The following is a 16,537-nucleotide window of genomic DNA, read 5'->3' as shown; positions in this document are numbered from 1 at the left end:
TTTGATGTTTATGCTCTTCTGGGAAAAAATATAGGTTTAGGAGATTTATAAATCATAGAATTATATTTTAATTAACATTTTACACAGGATCCGAACTTTTTTCGAATTGAGGTTTTAGATTAAATAAATGCAAGAATGAATCTGCCTCCTATCAAGTCTTTACACGCTACTAAGCTAAGCTAACAGCCCTTGCTAACAGGAGCATTCACCTCCCCATCTAACTTTTAAAAAAAGAAAACATCATGTGTTTCCCAAACTGATAAAGTATTGTATTTTGTTTGAGAAGTTTAAAATGTGAAAGAATCAAACTCTATGGTCAGTTCAGCACAACTTTACTGTCAAATCACTTAAACATAAAAAAAAAAGTATTAGCAGAGCTCAACTTTTATTTGTCTCTGGTGTTTTAATTTTTTTTTTTTTTTTTTGTCTTGTCCACATTTAAGCAAGCAGACTGATGTTCTGGATGCTGTGTTCTGCTGAGCAAATTTATTTTGCCAAGGGGAACTTTTATAGATGTAATGATCCCTTTGTATTTCTTGATTCTTATTTTATTTTTCTATTTGCTTTGGATAATAGTTTGTATTACAGAGTTTATGCTGCTGGACCCGACCGGAAAGGATAGAAAATAGGCAGAAAGAGAACAGAAAAGAGAACATAAAAAACAAAAGAAAGAGATCAATGCATACACGTATATGCACATACATACCCACCTACATATATATGTATATACACTCATTATATATATACATATATATATATATATACATATACATACATATACATATACACACACATACACATGCATACACACACATATACACATACATACATACATACAGACAGACAGACAGACAGACAGTAGATAGATGTACATACATATATACATATACATACACACACACACACATACATACAAATACACACATACATACATATACACATACATATACACATACATACAAATACATACATATATACATATCCATACACATACATACATACATATACATACATACATATATACACATTATGGTAAATTTTATTTGCAGGCTTGATTAAGTGTATGAAAGGTATGTTCATTAGTTATGAAAACATATAAAGCAAGGCAAGCTTATTTGTATAGCACATTTTATGTCCAAAACAATTCAAGAGTGCTTTACATAAAAAATATCAAAAGCATTACAGGTGTCATAAAATTGTCCCTAACGGTTTAGGGTGGTTTGGTTAAAAAAAATTTTAAAGAAGCTATCATCATTTGCATCTTGAGTCTACAAAAATTGTCTGAATATCTACAGTCTAGCTGAGTTTGTGATTCTCCATCCAGCCCCACCCTGGTGTCCTCTCACTGTGAGCTGGACAAAACCACTGTGAGGTTATTTTTTGCAAATTCCAGGTTTCCAGCTTCATAATTGGAGGGTTGTGCTCTTCAACATGCACCAGATACATTTTTAGAAAAGCAAACTGTTACTTGAAAGTCACTGTTTAGTTCTTTGAAAACCAAAGGGGAAAAAAGGTTTTTTGCTGTGCACGTTGAAAAAAAAATTATTTAATCATGTTATATAAAGAAGTCCTGTTAGGTTCACGTCCCCATCAAGAAGAAGCCTCCTCTTTTAAAAGAGCCTCTAATTTGCAGCCTAAAGAGTCTCTTTTTCTATTTCTGCTACCTTCATATAAATGGTCTTATAAGGAGGCGCAGGGAAAGTTCTTATTGCATTTTTTTGTCATCTTTGCTTCATTTTTGTAAAGATAATCTCCAAGTTCTCTCCTTTCTTTTTCATAACTCTGAGTGAATCTCCTGTAAACCTCCTGGCTTGTTCTATCAGATATTACTTTTCATGCCTTTGAAATTGTGGTCAGAGCTCCTTTTTTCAGCTTCACAGCAATTTTTTTCATTTTTCTGCAGTCAAAACGTCTGGTAAGTGAACTTGTTTGTTGGAGGACCCCACCTGGAGGGGCAGAGCTCATAGACTTTGACACAAACAGATCCATCAACAAGCCGGGTCAGAACCATCATTTCCCCCCCGCAGCCATCGGATAAATGGTGGGAGGATGTCAAGCCCAGGGGCTCAGCAGCAGGAACGCCAATCTAAAAATGGAGCTTATTGATGGATAGAGATGGCCATTCCATCTCGCCGGGCTGTCGCCCACCTCTGTCTGCTGCTCCATTCATCTTTGTTACCTCCTGCTTCCTCCTGTGCACAGCCACAGGCCCGCTGTTTGTAAAAGTCTCTGCTGGGAAACTGAGCCGAGAGAGCTCCGACATCGGTCCGAAGAGCACTCTGTTTCTGCTAAAGAAGATTTAATCTATTTAACTGATCGGATCTTATTTATTTCCTGTTTGGAAACATTTCTTTTTCCAGGCGGTTTGGAAAGAAATATGATTTATAAAAGTTGCTTTGAATTCTCCCCTCAAACTACAAATAGAGGGATAACTTTCATCATGCGTAGAAGAAGAACGTGTCGTAGTTATTATCAAGAGCGAAGCCAGAAGGGTCCTGGTGGTGCACAGGCCATCCCATGAATAGACTTTTGAGGTGCAGGAGTGCCCAGTCTGGACACTAAACAGACCTTTACCTGGGTAAACCTCAGATGCACGTGTTAAGTGTCAGTGAATGCTGCATGTAATGTAGATCTACTTCTATATGACGTTTTACATCTGGGCTACTCATTCAGGTCCTACAAGGTTTTTCCTGACTCAGATTAATTAATCATTGTGCAGAGCTTTGTAGGCTTTTAGTCAAATTTAACATTTTCAGGTGTATTGAAGCAGAAACACACAACCACCTGCTGGAGTGCTGCCGACCAGAATGAGTAACGCAGTTTTACGTCAGTGCCTCCATGTTTTGGGTCCTTATGCAGCATTTGTACGGCATCATCTCACCATCTGCCTACATCAAGGATTATATTCATCCATTCAAACTGTTTACATTTTATTGAAAGTATGTAAAGTCATAAAAATTTAGCAAGTGCCAAGTTAAGCAACCAATAAAGCAGGAGAAGCGCAGAAAGTTTTTTCACCACAAATATTGATTTTAAAGTGATATAATGGACTGTTTTGCTTTTACAATGTTTTCTTTGCTTAAATGATCGTCTCATTTCTAAAAAAGGAGCCTTTAAAGGGTTGACTCCTCTATCAAATCCATTTTATACATCCACCCTTGATTATAACTGAATATTCAGTTGCAATGCATTGTTTTTTTTTAACTCTTAACCCTTTTAAAGACTTAAAAAAATTGAGCATTTTTTGTGGTTCTTTGCAGGAAGTTTGCATGGCAGCGGATTGTATTAGTGTAACTATGTTTTCTCAACTTTGATGGAAACTTTAAAAGAAACACATTCATAACAGACTGCATTTTTTTTTCCCTATATTTTTCTTCATTGTTTTAAAAAAATTGGTTTAAAACATAATTTAGAACTTTAATTTTACGTTTTGATTTTATTATATGTGCCTCATGAACATAATATTGATTCTTTTTATCCGTTTCGTGTTTAAAATTGTCCTCAACTTCAGTATTTTAGCAGGAAATCTGAGTTTTTGTGACGCTACCCAGAATATAAAGGACATATTAAGAAAAGAAGGGCGTTACAGCAACATGACCTACTAAATATTAAAGTTTAACTTTTAAAAGTCACATTAGGCTTCTCTTCTTCCTCTGTTTCCTCACATAAACACACATCCCCTCACTCGTTTCAGAGACTATAACAGATTGCACCGTTTTTGCACCCAAGCAGGTGTCCTTGGATTCCAACTCCTCCATGAACTCCAACACGCCGCTGGTCCGGATCGCCCGCCTGTCGTCCAGCGACGGGCCGATGCTGGCCAACGTGTCGGAGCTGGAGCTGCCCTCCGACCCCAAATGGGAGTTTCCTCGCACACGGTAAGAAACGGCAATAAATGGCATCTTTAAATCCAGAGACGGAAATTCAAAACATTTGCAAGGAGAAAGCTTCTGCTGCTGTTTCAGGCTAACTCTGGGAAAGCCTCTGGGAGAAGGCTGCTTCGGCCAGGTGGTCATGGCAGAGGCGGTGGGCATCGACAAAGAGAAGCCCAACAAGCCGTTAACTGTTGCTGTGAAGATGCTGAAAGGTGAGAACGCTGTTAGCGCTACCATGCTAACATGTCGCCAGACTTTTTCTCATGAAAAACGAACCGATCGAGCTCTACTCTCCTGTTTAGACGATGCAACAGATAAAGATTTGTCAGACCTGGTGTCAGAGATGGAGATGATGAAGATGATCGGCAAGCACAAAAACATCATCAACCTGCTGGGAGCTTGCACGCAGGACGGTGAGGCTGCAGCGAAACTCTCAATACAGAGAGAATTAATACTGTATGTCTCTAAGTAACGCTGCTCTTTGTCTCATTCGCAGGTCCTCTGTACGTCTTGGTGGAATATGCCTCCAAAGGCAACCTGAGGGAGTACCTGCGGGCGCGGAGGCCACCGGGCATGGACTACTCCTTTGATACATGCAAAATCCCAGATGAGCAGCTCACATTCAAAGACCTGGTGTCCTGTGCCTATCAGGTGGCCCGAGGCATGGAGTATCTCGCCTCGCAGAAGGTCAGCCATTAAATTCCTGGCATGGTCATTGTGTTTTGCAACCTGATCCTTTAACCACAAGACAAAACTCCAACCAAAATATTTGTTTTTCACCGTGCATCGCTGCTACAATTCTTCTTTTCTTCATGGTACCACTCAGTTTGCCTGGTAGTCCTTCGTTTCCAATTGCTGCAGGTTCGCATGCTTCCTCTGCTGTTGCAGCACTTTTACTCTCTGTATTTAAACCTTTTTCCTTTGTTAAATTAGAAATCATTCCCTTTTTGTAGCATAGTATTTATATCCAAGTTAGCATTAGCGGTCTGTCTACAAGCAGTGTCGCCAGTTTGGTTAGTTTCACCCCATCAGTGAGCTGATTTACAGGAGTAAACCAGTATCTTCCACTGGTCTGTGGCTTATCTCTAACCTGCCTTCCTTTAAAGTCACTTTGTGCTGCCACATTTTCTTCCATTGCATAATAAAAATAATAACCCATTTCTTAAACGTGTACCAGCATGCATCTAATACCAGCATCGCTGATTCCTTTCGTTTCCTCTTCTCTGTCACAGTTTGAACTGCACTCGTCTTCATCCACAGAAAATGAAAACAATAAATCATTAAGCAAAGTAATTAGATGGGAAGAGAAATGCCATAGAATCTGGGTTTCCTCTTGAAAATCTAAACATATTTTCATTAATTAGTTTTGATCTTTCCAAGAGGTCTTTCTTTCCAGAGGTTCAAGTGATGGATGATTGTTTTGACTGGAAAGAATAAAAAACAGGAATGTGATGATACTGGAAAAGAGCTGATAGGCACTAAAACATGCAAGTTGGGTGTAAATCAGGCGAGGTTAACTATTTTGTAGTTATGCTTCTGTTGTCAGGGCAGATAAGAAGAAGTTGTTGTTGTTGTTTTAGGGAATATAAACTTAGATAACAACATTGTTTTTATTTATTTATTTATTTTATCTCAACATGTCCCAGTGAAAAGAAAAGCATATTCTTTACGCCTTGTGTGCCACATTTGACCCTCACAAGCTCTACCATAACCCAGTTTACAGCAGACGTGATTTCAGCCCAAACAAAGCACTAAGTCAGGCTCAGATAGTAAATAATTAAGTAAAAACTGCTGGTTTAAAGTTGAACTTTAGCATTTACATATTTGTGAGTGTTTGTAGGTGTAATACTCTGTTTAATTTCTGCCCACAGTGTATCCACAGAGACCTGGCAGCCAGAAACGTCCTGGTGACAGAAGACAACGTGATGAAAATCGCCGACTTCGGTCTGGCCAGAGATGTGCACAATATAGACTACTACAAAAAGACCACGAATGTAAGTCTGATTCCATCTGGAAAATATTCCTTTAAGCTGGCGTGACGGGACGGTGTTGGCTAAACTCAGCCCTGCATTAAACCTGCAGCGTGACGCGGCGTGAGAGTAGACGCGCGCGGCTGATATTCCTGCTAAAACTCGCTGACCGCCGTCTGTTTGGAGCAACGTTTTGTACAGAAAGATTCTGCTAACCCAAGTGCTTTTGTTCTGCTTTTGTTCCAGGGTCGGCTGCCCGTGAAATGGATGGCTCCAGAGGCTCTGTTCGACCGGGTCTACACGCACCAGAGCGACGTGTGAGTTTGCACAAAGCCACCGTCACACGCCAGATGCCCGCTCATCTGTACGCGGCAGGAATGCCGGTGTTGAAATATCGTGACTGAGCGCGTTAGCATCAAGCCCTGAGTTTGTTTGTGTGAATCTGGAATTGCAGTGTTCCCTTGCCAGAAAGTCCCGAGCTCCTTGTGAATGGAGGGGATCAGCATTCCTGCCTGCGTTTGTTCTTAAATCTCCCAACACGACATCAGAGGGAGACAGAAACGCGTCGGAGCCTCGACGTCTTACTGCTGTTTTATCAGCGCAAATCCAACCGGCCCCAAAACAGGAGATAAGAGGGTCAGCGGATTCATCGCACGGCGTTCCACCTCGGGGTGTTTTTCCAGAACAGTTCAAAGGCGTCAGGGCGGCGGAGACAGACGCACCTTTTACCGCCTCTGGTTGCTTCCGTGTTGAGCGGACAACTTCAGGCGAGAAATGTCACCATATCAATCTGTCTTGCAGTAGCTGCAATCCTCATAAACCCACTTTTCCCCCCTCAAACAGCTTCAGCCAGACGCCGTGTCCCCCGCGCAGCCGTCCAAGCATAACAAGGGCCCCTGTCAACACCGCACGGCCGTGTGATTACACCAGACTGGGAATGAGCCGAGGGGAGAATCAGCCTGCTCTGTTATTTCAGCAGGACTGGATTACAGAGTCAATCCTCCTCCTCCTCCTCCTCCTCCTCCTCCTCCTCCTCCTCCTCCTCCTCCTCCTCCTCCGTTTATACAGTAGTCACTCTGAAGCCAGTTTACTCTCACACACCCTGGGGGGGCTTTGACTTTTGACCCGTGATTGCTTTTCATGCACTGCTATAGGGAAACAGTTCAAAGGCATTCAAGTAAATCTGTCACAAACCTTCAATCAAACCATAAATAACACAAATCTGCGAAAGTTACAAACCATCACAGCTGAAATCCCAGTTTATGCAGTCAGATTCACACTCTTACGCTGCAGAAGCAGAACTGGCAGCAGTTTTACTGGATTCTGTTTTTCCTGGAGAAACGGCACGTCGTTCGTGTGCACATGCAGACTTTAAAGGTCCTCCGTAAGCTTCTCCGGCGACACAAAGGGGAGGATGTTATTCAGAGCTGATGCAGAGGTGTCGGCTTATAAAAGCAGCAGCTAGCGAATCCCACCGCTCCGTCTCAGGGATTCACCGACTCGTTGAAAGCAAAGGACGGAGGAGGTGCGGGTCAAAGGGAAGTTTCAGGACCTGGCAGCGTTGATAATAACCTGAAAGATTTATCACAGCATCTTTTAAACTGTGAGTTCTGATGCGTTTGCTGCCAGAAGAAGAAAAGATTAACTAAGATTGGTGAAACGTGCAAAAACTGCAAAAACTTTTACTTTTGGTCTCAGTCATCAAGGTTGTGGCGTTACACCTCTTCAAATTTGACCTTTTTCATCAAACATATGCAAACTGATATTTTACCCATTCTCCAAGGTCTAAATTAATTAAATATACCATTTATTTTGATCTTGAACCTCGGCTATGCCTGCCTCATGAGCCATATAGTTTTATTGTTGACGTTCAAAAACAAAGCAAAATATGGGACATGATGTCCTTGTTTTCATTGTAGCTTCCCAGAGGTTGATGCTGCAGCACTGACAGTTGTACCAAATGAAAGCTAATAAAATGTGGTTGTTTACACATTAACACCTGGGTAAATTTGAGCTAATTGTAATGCACAAGCAATGGCAAACATTCATATTTTTTATGCTATGGATGACATCATATGACACAACTATCTCAAAATTGTTACTTTTAATGCACATACATCCCGTCTTATCACTAGTTATGTTTTATCTCTTTATTTCAGATTTTACACAGGTGTTAATGTGTTTACAACCATATGCAAGAACATTTCATTAGCTTTCATTTGGTACAACTATCAGTGCTGCAGCATCAACCTCTGGGAAGCTACAATGAAAACAAGGACATAACGTCCCGAATTTTGCTTTGTTTTTGAACGTCAACAATAAAACTATATAACTCATGAGGCAGGCATAGCCGAGGTCCAAGATCAAAATAACTGGTATATTTAATTAATTTAGACCTTGGAGAATGGGAAAAATATTAGTTTGCATATGTTTGATGAAAAAGGTTAAATTTGAAGAGGTCTATTGTGGCGTGGCGGTGTTTCTTTCCACACAGTTACGAAGGAAGGTCGTGTTAAAGTCTGAGTCACTGTTTGACTTTTCACTGTGGACATCCTCCCCCCCCGATCTGCAGCCACCTGGCTGGAACGGGACGCTCTACCAGATTGTCTGGGTAGCTGGTGGTCAGCAACGCCAAGCACTTTATATGAAACTAAAAATAATCCTACAGCTCCAGCAGAGTCGTTCGAAGGGAATTTCATCTTGTTGCAGAGTTATTTTTTTCTGTTTTACTCACAGTTTCAGCATCAATTTTTATTCCTGTATGGAGGGAAAAAAGGCTGTCAACATGTTACACACTGCAAAAACTCAGCCTTAAAAATGTACAAAAAAAGTACAAAATATACAAAAATGAGTTAAATGTTGCTTAAAATAAGATAATTTATCTGCCAACAGAACAAGAAAATTTGGCTTGTCAAGACTTCTTAAAACAAGTAAAAATACTCGTAAAACAAGAGGAATTCTCTGGCATAAAAACTAAGAATTATCTTGCCTTTAAAAGAAAAATAAGCATATGTGTACTCCATTTCAGATTTTTAATCTTACTTAGACTTCAGTTTTTGCAGTGCAGAGCTTTTCACTTTTTACACGTTTCCGTCCACATTCTCCATCAAAAGGCATGAAAATGTGACGGTAGGCTGGACGGGATCGGCCACTTTGTGCTTTTCACTTTCAGTCTGCTCCTGCAGCTGAGCTGATCATCTCCGGCTCTGACTGCAGCTTTGAGCCCGGTGCTGCATGAGGACCAAACTTTCACGTCAGTCCCTAAAAAATAACACCCAAAAAAAGTTGTTAGTTGCTTTTAAAAGGCATATTCGTGTGGATCTGAATTCCCTAAACCTAAAGTTACAAGAGCTCTGATGTGAGCATTATTATAATCGCTGTACCAGGAAATGCTGCACTGACATGCAGATTGAATACATTAACGTCTTTGTAAAAAATGATCTAAAATATTTGGGATAAGGATAAAGATATCAACACATTGTTAAACAAATTAACCATAATATTAAAACAGTATTAATAAACAGTACTCTGACCCCTAATGGTTGACTTAATTTATTTATTTATCATATGCGTTTATAAGTTTGTCTTAAAAACGTCTGTTGTTGGTGTTTTGGTTTCCAGTCTGTGCTGGGTTGGTGGACTCCACCAGTAGTGGCTTTTTTCCAGCTGCTGGTCCACAGCATAGATAATTAGATTAGGCTCACCGCACGCCACAAAGGCAGGAGGGACCTCATTAGGATTCACTGGATGGACAGCCCAACAATGGTACAGTGGGTTAATAGAGCGCCCATTATTAGATTACGTTCCCTCATTTTTTAGCCATTTAGAAATAAAGCTGCAGTCCAGTGAAACTGCTGCCACAGAGAGATGATGGCTTGCTTTAGAGCTCCAACAGACTCTGGGCTGGACCGCAGCTGGGCTGCAAACATAGATACTGAATAATGACTTCCCTCATTTCGTGCTCATTTTAGATCCAGCCATTTATTCCCAGTTATTCTAATTGGTTTTTAGTGGCATGAGTGCTTTTAAAAGCATCAGGTGAGGCTAAACATGTTCTAATTTCCCCTTTAAAGGCAGAAAAGTCAGTGGAAAGCTGAAAGCCAGCATGAACCTGGTCTATCCTGCTGCAGACACTGTGTGGAAGCGACCACCGCTGTAAATAATGCCCAACAAAAACATCCTTTACTGCTTCTGAGTTCAGTTTGCTGAAAACAACGCTCAGCAGTTTCAGCAATGTTACACTTTTAAACTGATGTTCACAGGTTCAGACATTTCTCATGAGGATTTTAAACAATGAAAGACGAAACCATCTCATTTGTGTTTCTCTGAACAAGAAAAACTTTTCTGATCCGTTTAGAGACGTATTTATCGTCTAAACGTAGATGGATTGATGTCTGGGGAGGAAATGTCTCTCTGAACTTGAGCAAGCTTCAGGCTTGGTGCTTTTTAACCTCTTTTCTGTGTTCATTCTCCGTGTTTTCATCCAGGTGGTCTTACGGCGTTTTGCTGTGGGAGATATTCACCCTGGGGGGCTCGCCGTACCCGGGAATCCCAGTGGAAGAACTTTTTAAACTGTTGAAAGAAGGACATCGGATGGACAAACCTGCCAACTGCACACATGAACTGTGAGTTTCTACTTTAGTTTTGTCACATTATTGTCATGTTTAGGATCTGGGAGTACATGTAACTAATTTGTCATTTAAATGATGCAGTGAAATGAACTTTGACCTCTGGCTTTCAGGTACATGATCATGAGGGAGTGCTGGCACGCCGTGCCAACGCAGCGGCCGACATTCAGACAGCTGGTGGAAGATCATGACCGGGTTTTATCTATGACCTCCACGGACGTGAGTAGCCTCCACTGCACGCAGCTAGAATCACACAAAACTCCACCTCAAACTACTGATCACAACACACAACCTTCCATCTGGATCACACACACACACACACACACATGGCCTGTTGCACAAAGAGCTGTACCCCTTAAAACAAAATCATTTGTGAAAAAACAACCTTAAGTCTTGTCCTTAACAAATCAGGTCCTCACCTCCTACAAAGCTTTTCCTTACAATCGTCTTCAACCTGAAATGAATTAAACAGCAACAAACTTCAGCAGCTAAATGCAAAGTTTCTGAACTTGGTGTTGTTCAAGCAAGAGAAACCCAACCAGACTCGGTTTTGTTCTACCTGACGCACAGTTTGGTATTTATCCAACCATTTATATTTGGAGCTTTTCTATTTCCCACTGCTCTTCGGAATTAGTTACTATGCTCCAGATTTCCACTGTAGAAACTTCCTGAGTTTGTTCCTTTCAGGCAGACAGACTTAGGACGCGCCCATCCTCTGTCCAATCAGAACTCTTCCCAACCCGCCGAATAAACGCGTTTTCACTGTAAACCTAAATTCAGAGTTACTATCTCCAGGTGAACCTGAAAAAGAATACTTTAAATCAGAAAAGTTTAAATAAAAATGATTCATTCCAAATTAAAAGTGTTGGTTCTGAAGTGTTATTTGTAGCAAAGCTAGTCTGGAGTTAGTCTAGTTCCTAACGAGCCACAGCCATGATCTCACCACATCTTTCCTGAACTGGTCTAAAACTCCCTGAGCTGGTTCTGAAAAGAATCATCTGGTAAAAAATCATGGTGTGTATTAAACTCTGGAACAAGCTGGCAGAAGTCATCAGTTCAGCACAGCTTGTCCTGGTTTGTAAAACTAAAGACTCGTCTGTCTGGATTTTACTTAAAAGTACAACGAAACAGAAAAGTTCCCTTAAAATCCAATAAAGTAATAAAAACATTAAATGTTAGCAGGAAGTATGATGTTAATCTAAACTAGCAAACTGTGAGGTTTGTAACTTCCTTTCTGATCACAGACAGCTCGTATGACAGTGACGGTGTAACCTCTGCGCTCTCCTCTGACAGGAGTACCTGGACCTGTCGGTGCCCTTTGAGCAGTACTCACCCACCTGTCAAGACTCCAACAGCACCTGCTCATCGGGAGACGACTCGGTGTTCGCCCACGACCCCCTGCCTGACGAGCCCTGTCTCACCAAACAGCTCTCCAGCAACGGGGGGATCAGGACATAAAACCTGAGCTCAAGGAGCTTGGACGTTAACCCTCTTCTCACAGTTTGTGACAAATAATCACCTCTCTGTGACTCCAGCTCCCAAAGATGGAAATAAAAACTCAGCATGCAATGCTTCCACAGCTCTTCAGCTCGTCTTAAAATCGTGCTCCACATTCTCTATGAACGAGTTTTTTTCCCCTCATCCTCGTCCCCAAGAGACTCTTTCAGCATTGAAGGATTATTTTTTTTGCTGTCGAACCATGTTTGTTGTTCTTCTTTTCAGAAATGAAATTATATTTTTGTACTCAGGCCAGTCTTTTGTTACAAACTGTCTGTGGGGGGAAACCATTCCGTGCCTACTGGGATTAAACCTCCTGAGACTGAAATAAAAAAAGGATGTAGGAGGAGAGGGAATGAAGGGCATTGACGAGTGACCGGTTAGCTGTGCGGCGGGGGAGGACCTTTGACTTTTATCCTCCTGTGTGCACAAAGTCCAACAAAGTTTTCAGTCTGAAAGAGAATCCATTAAAGAAGAAACCAGCAGATCCAGAATCATGGATGAATGGAAAAGTGGATCACACGAACATACGGACATTTCCTCATCGGCATGTCCGACGTCTCCGCAACCTGTCTGTGATACTCACCGAACAAAATCCTCCAAGTTTCAGGGCCATTCAGAAATGTGAGCGTTGTGGTTCGGAGGGCTTTTTTTTAAAAATACATATAGCTACATATATAAATTGAAAAAAACAAGTGATTTATTGTAAATATAAAAATGCAAATATGTATGATAGTGCTGTCCACAGCCATGTGCTCAAAAGACAAAAAAGTGACGTTTTTAAGATATTATTTGAGGATGGAAGACACCGTAATGAGTGTGTAAAACATTTAATCATATAAAGTGATACAGAAAAGGTTTATTTGATTTAAAATTAACGTGTATATTTGTAAAGGTATTTATAGACCTAATATGTGGTTCTTAAGTTTAAAAGGTGTAGTTTAGGTTTTAGTACTGTACACAAAGATTTTTATTTCAGCATTTTCGTAACTTATTTTACAGCAGAACAGCGATGTTATCGTCACAAATGGCAGACTCTTCCAGGTTTTTATCCATCTTTTTATTGGTTTGTTTACAGACTTAAAGAGAAAAGTAAGAATGTAAAACAGAGACGAAGATTTTTTTTTTTTTATTGTTATGTAAGAGAGATGCGACTGCCAGAGGAGGACTTATGAGCTTCCCGCCGAAAGGCAAACGGATGTTTCCGCTGAGCTCCAACTCTGGTTTGAAAAGTTGATGTTTGCAATATATAAGCGGCAATTAACTCTTGCTGGGCAAGAAAAAGCAGCTGTTCAACACACAACACAGAGAAAAACTTTTATATTTGCATATTGAACATCAGTGATCAGCCGTGACAAAGAACTTGGTCAGCTTTTAAGGAGAAAAAAGTCTTTTTACTGATTTTTTTTTTTTTTTTTGTGCTTTTTAACTTGATTTGTTGCCATACATGATGGTTCAAATACGTCTGAAAGAAAAAAAACTAATCATGAGACATCACTTAGTTTTTCTGTGAACTCTAAAAGGATTCAAGAGATTCAAGAAAAACTACAATTCCCAGCAGGCTTTGCAGAAATCAGCAGAAAGAAAAATCCCGTCCATTTTCTTAACCGCTTAGTGATTCAGTTTGCGGGAAGCTGGAGCATATCCCAGCAGTCATTGGGCGAGAGGCAGGGTAGATCCCGGACAGGCCCCCAGTCCATCGTAGGGAAAAAGACTAAATCTCAGAGATGAATTGTTTTGAAGAAGACCATTTGTATTTGTCCTAGAAGGAATGAATGGAAGTGTGATGGGAATTTAAGTCCAGTTTGAGGCAAGCTATCTTCTGTACCTCCTCAGTGATACAGAATAAATTACTTAATTCCACTTAATAAAAGAAAAGTCTGCTATCTGAGTGCAGAAGATCAAAGTGGGTTTTTTTTTTTTAAAAAGGAAAAAAATTCTGGAGATATTCTTTTATTTTTTTTTCCTCTTAAAAGTGGCCGAAGACTTCGGTCAGTTAATTATTTAAGTTCACAAGGTGGGTCCAGTCAAAAGGTCCTAAAGACATTTTGACTCAGATCCCTTTTAGCTGTTGGGTCTTTTTCTACTACAAAAAATCTGCCCTGGTGCTTGAGATTTTATCGCTGCTCTTTAGTATTATTACTGAAATGAAGGCATGCTGTGTGGCGCACAGATCACACAGCAAAAAAGATGAACATATGAATGCAGGATTTCTGTTTTAGAGGCTCCGAAGTCTGCAGTAAGAGAGATGCTCATTTTGTTGTGCCAAATTAATCTTAAAGTTTGTTTCATCGTATACACCAGATCTCTGAACCAAATGGTGGAATGTAAGTGGGCGGAGCTTACGTGTACAAGAAAGGATTCTGGGATTCCTAATTGGATGTATTTTGTTGATAAAGCAGCCGTCTCTCTGGCTGACCCCCATGGAAAAAGAAATCATAAGGGTTGAAATGTTTAGTGTTTTTAGCTAAAATCACAAAAGGGAAATGACGTTTATGTGGCATTGAAGGGTTCAGAAACACAATTCAGACGCTGCTCAATGGAAACGTTACTGTGCAATGGCTTGTTCCAGTGTTTGAGTTCAAATGAATCAGCTACAAGTCCATGTCAGAACTTAAGTCATCCCAGTGTTTTAAGTACTTAAATCTGCAGCTCAAGTGGTAGGGGGGTTTTTTTTTGTTACTGGCACCAAATTATGTACTTTTTCATAACTTCATATGCAGAAAAAAAAAAAGGCCTTTGTAAAGTAAATTGTCACTCAGTGGTATTATTTCTGTTTCAGTAGAGGTTTGGCCCAAATCCATGAAGTGCCTCGATTCATTTAGTAAACAAAAAGGAGATTTGGTTCGTTTTGATCACATTTTAAAAGTATAAATGGAAAAAAGTAAAAACGTAGTTCTTATGAGAAACAGGCTAGCGACTATTTCGCTTGTTTTGTTGTTACTGAGTGAACAAAACTGTTTTAAAAAGCACTTCTGTAAAGGATGGATGGATCTAATGAAACAGAAGGTGTTTTGTTTTATTTATTCTTCCATGCTGGGTAAAAGCTTTCCCTATGGTGAGAGTATTTTTATTCATAGCTATCTGCTTTTCAGTGTTTTACTTCACGAGCCAGAAGAAGAAGAAGTAATTTTATTAAGATGCTGATGCTCCTCATCAGGGTTATTACTTCTGGGATAGTGTCTTTCATCTGTAAGCCCTCCTTGTTTTCCTTCTTCCTTTCTGTATCTTGTCATGGCATCTGTCTGTTAAATCACTTTAGAAATGAATGTGATGTTTTTAACATGTGGTTTGTTTTCAGCAGCAAATGTAACATATATTTGCTCAGATTAAGTCATTTACTTTAGTTATTTTTAGTCAAACTGTTTCAGTACTTAAGCAGAATTTTTTTTTTTTTTTCTGTTTTTGTTTAATGAGATTAAACTCGTGATTCTGCACAAGTTTGGTTAAGTTTCATAACAATGTTTCATAACAGCTACAATGATGCTGAAAGGACTATTTTTGCATCGTCTCTAATGCAACACATCAGGGTTGAAGAGCTGGCACACGTTACGCAGACAGATGTTAAAAACAAACATGTTTTCTTTGCTTTCGAGTGAATAAATCCCAGTGTGAGCAGGAAGGGTCACACATGGACATCATACCACCAGCCGACTGAATATGAGACTCGGAGGAGCCGAGTGTCATGATGGGTGCACATGGTCCCTTCCAGAGACATAAAACGAGATTTTTCCTTGTTTCTTTCCTTTGTTTATCGTTGTTTCTGGGTTGGAATGGTTCATTTTAACACAACTCTCTTTATTCATCCCATTTTCATTCATCAGTTTTAACCCAACAAGGTTTTAGTTTGGAGTATTTTGTGCTTTGATGTCGCTGATGCTCAGCAAATTATTAAGACAGTGAAGCTGTCTTAATAATTTGGTCAGAATTGTCGAGAGGAAAGGAGTTTGGTGCAGTTTCTTTTCCTTTTGTCGTGTTTATTTTTGCATTCCACATCCATTTGTTTTCTAAAAGAATAATCAAAATCATGCTCATCCTTTCATTTTTTTTTCTACCCACATTATTTTTTTTTCTGTCTGTATTTATTTGTCTAACATAGAAAGGTGGAACTAACCATTTGGCATTATATGATTTTTTTTTCCATTTATAATTCATAGCTTGTTGCATTGTACCTATTTTGATCATGATGTAACATTCCACCACAACAACCCCTCTGAGCAGGCAGCTCCCACTGGGGATAAAAACACACAAAAAAACTCATTTCACAATGTCTCTCACTTTCTCTCTCTCTCTCTCTCTCTCTCTCTCTCTGTGCCTGACAAACGATGCTGTTGAAAAGGTTTTTAATAAACATGTTATAATAGCGTTTGCTGTCAACAGTGTGTCTGTCAGTGTGTTTGCCAAACAAACGGTTCTCATGGCAAAACAAAAGAGACAGATTTTATGATCCACAGACAAGAGACACATATAAATTACAACCAAAATACCTTAGAATAAAGACTTCACTTCCTTGGTTCCAGATTGTTGCGCCTGAACTTGGACACTACCAACATACGTTTAACAGATT

The 16,537-nt window shown here is 39.9% G+C and overlaps 1 protein-coding gene across 3 annotated transcripts in view; it reads left to right on the top strand.

The window, feature by feature from the left end:
- The window catches only part of fgfr3 (fibroblast growth factor receptor 3), a gene marked incomplete at both ends in the record, with an annotated part of 78,347 nt that extends 66,416 nt beyond the window's left edge, over positions 1–11,931 (top strand). For 2 of the 3 annotated variants that reach the window (XM_079262426.1, XM_079262428.1), the window contains 9 exons: positions 3,730–3,878; positions 3,966–4,087; positions 4,178–4,288; positions 4,372–4,562; positions 5,747–5,869; positions 6,092–6,162; positions 10,333–10,470; positions 10,587–10,692; positions 11,767–11,931. In XM_079262426.1, coding sequence (XP_079118552.1) covers positions 3,730–3,878; positions 3,966–4,087; positions 4,178–4,288; positions 4,372–4,562; positions 5,747–5,869; positions 6,092–6,162; positions 10,333–10,470; positions 10,587–10,692; positions 11,767–11,931 — 1,176 coding nt within the window. The remainder of the gene's footprint in view (positions 1–3,729; positions 3,879–3,965; positions 4,088–4,177; positions 4,289–4,371; positions 4,563–5,746; positions 5,870–6,091; positions 6,163–10,332; positions 10,471–10,586; positions 10,693–11,766) is intronic. The other variant, XM_079262427.1, reaches the window with a different exon arrangement.
- Between the last annotated feature and the right edge of the window lie 4,606 nt (positions 11,932–16,537).

This window comes from Telmatherina bonti, assembly GCF_933228915.1.
Source record: "Telmatherina bonti genome assembly, chromosome: 22".
Classification (NCBI taxonomy): domain Eukaryota; kingdom Metazoa; phylum Chordata; class Actinopteri; order Atheriniformes; family Telmatherinidae; genus Telmatherina; species Telmatherina bonti.
The sequence above is the reverse complement of the archived record's forward strand: the minus strand, read 5'-3'. Positions and strand labels throughout refer to the sequence as shown.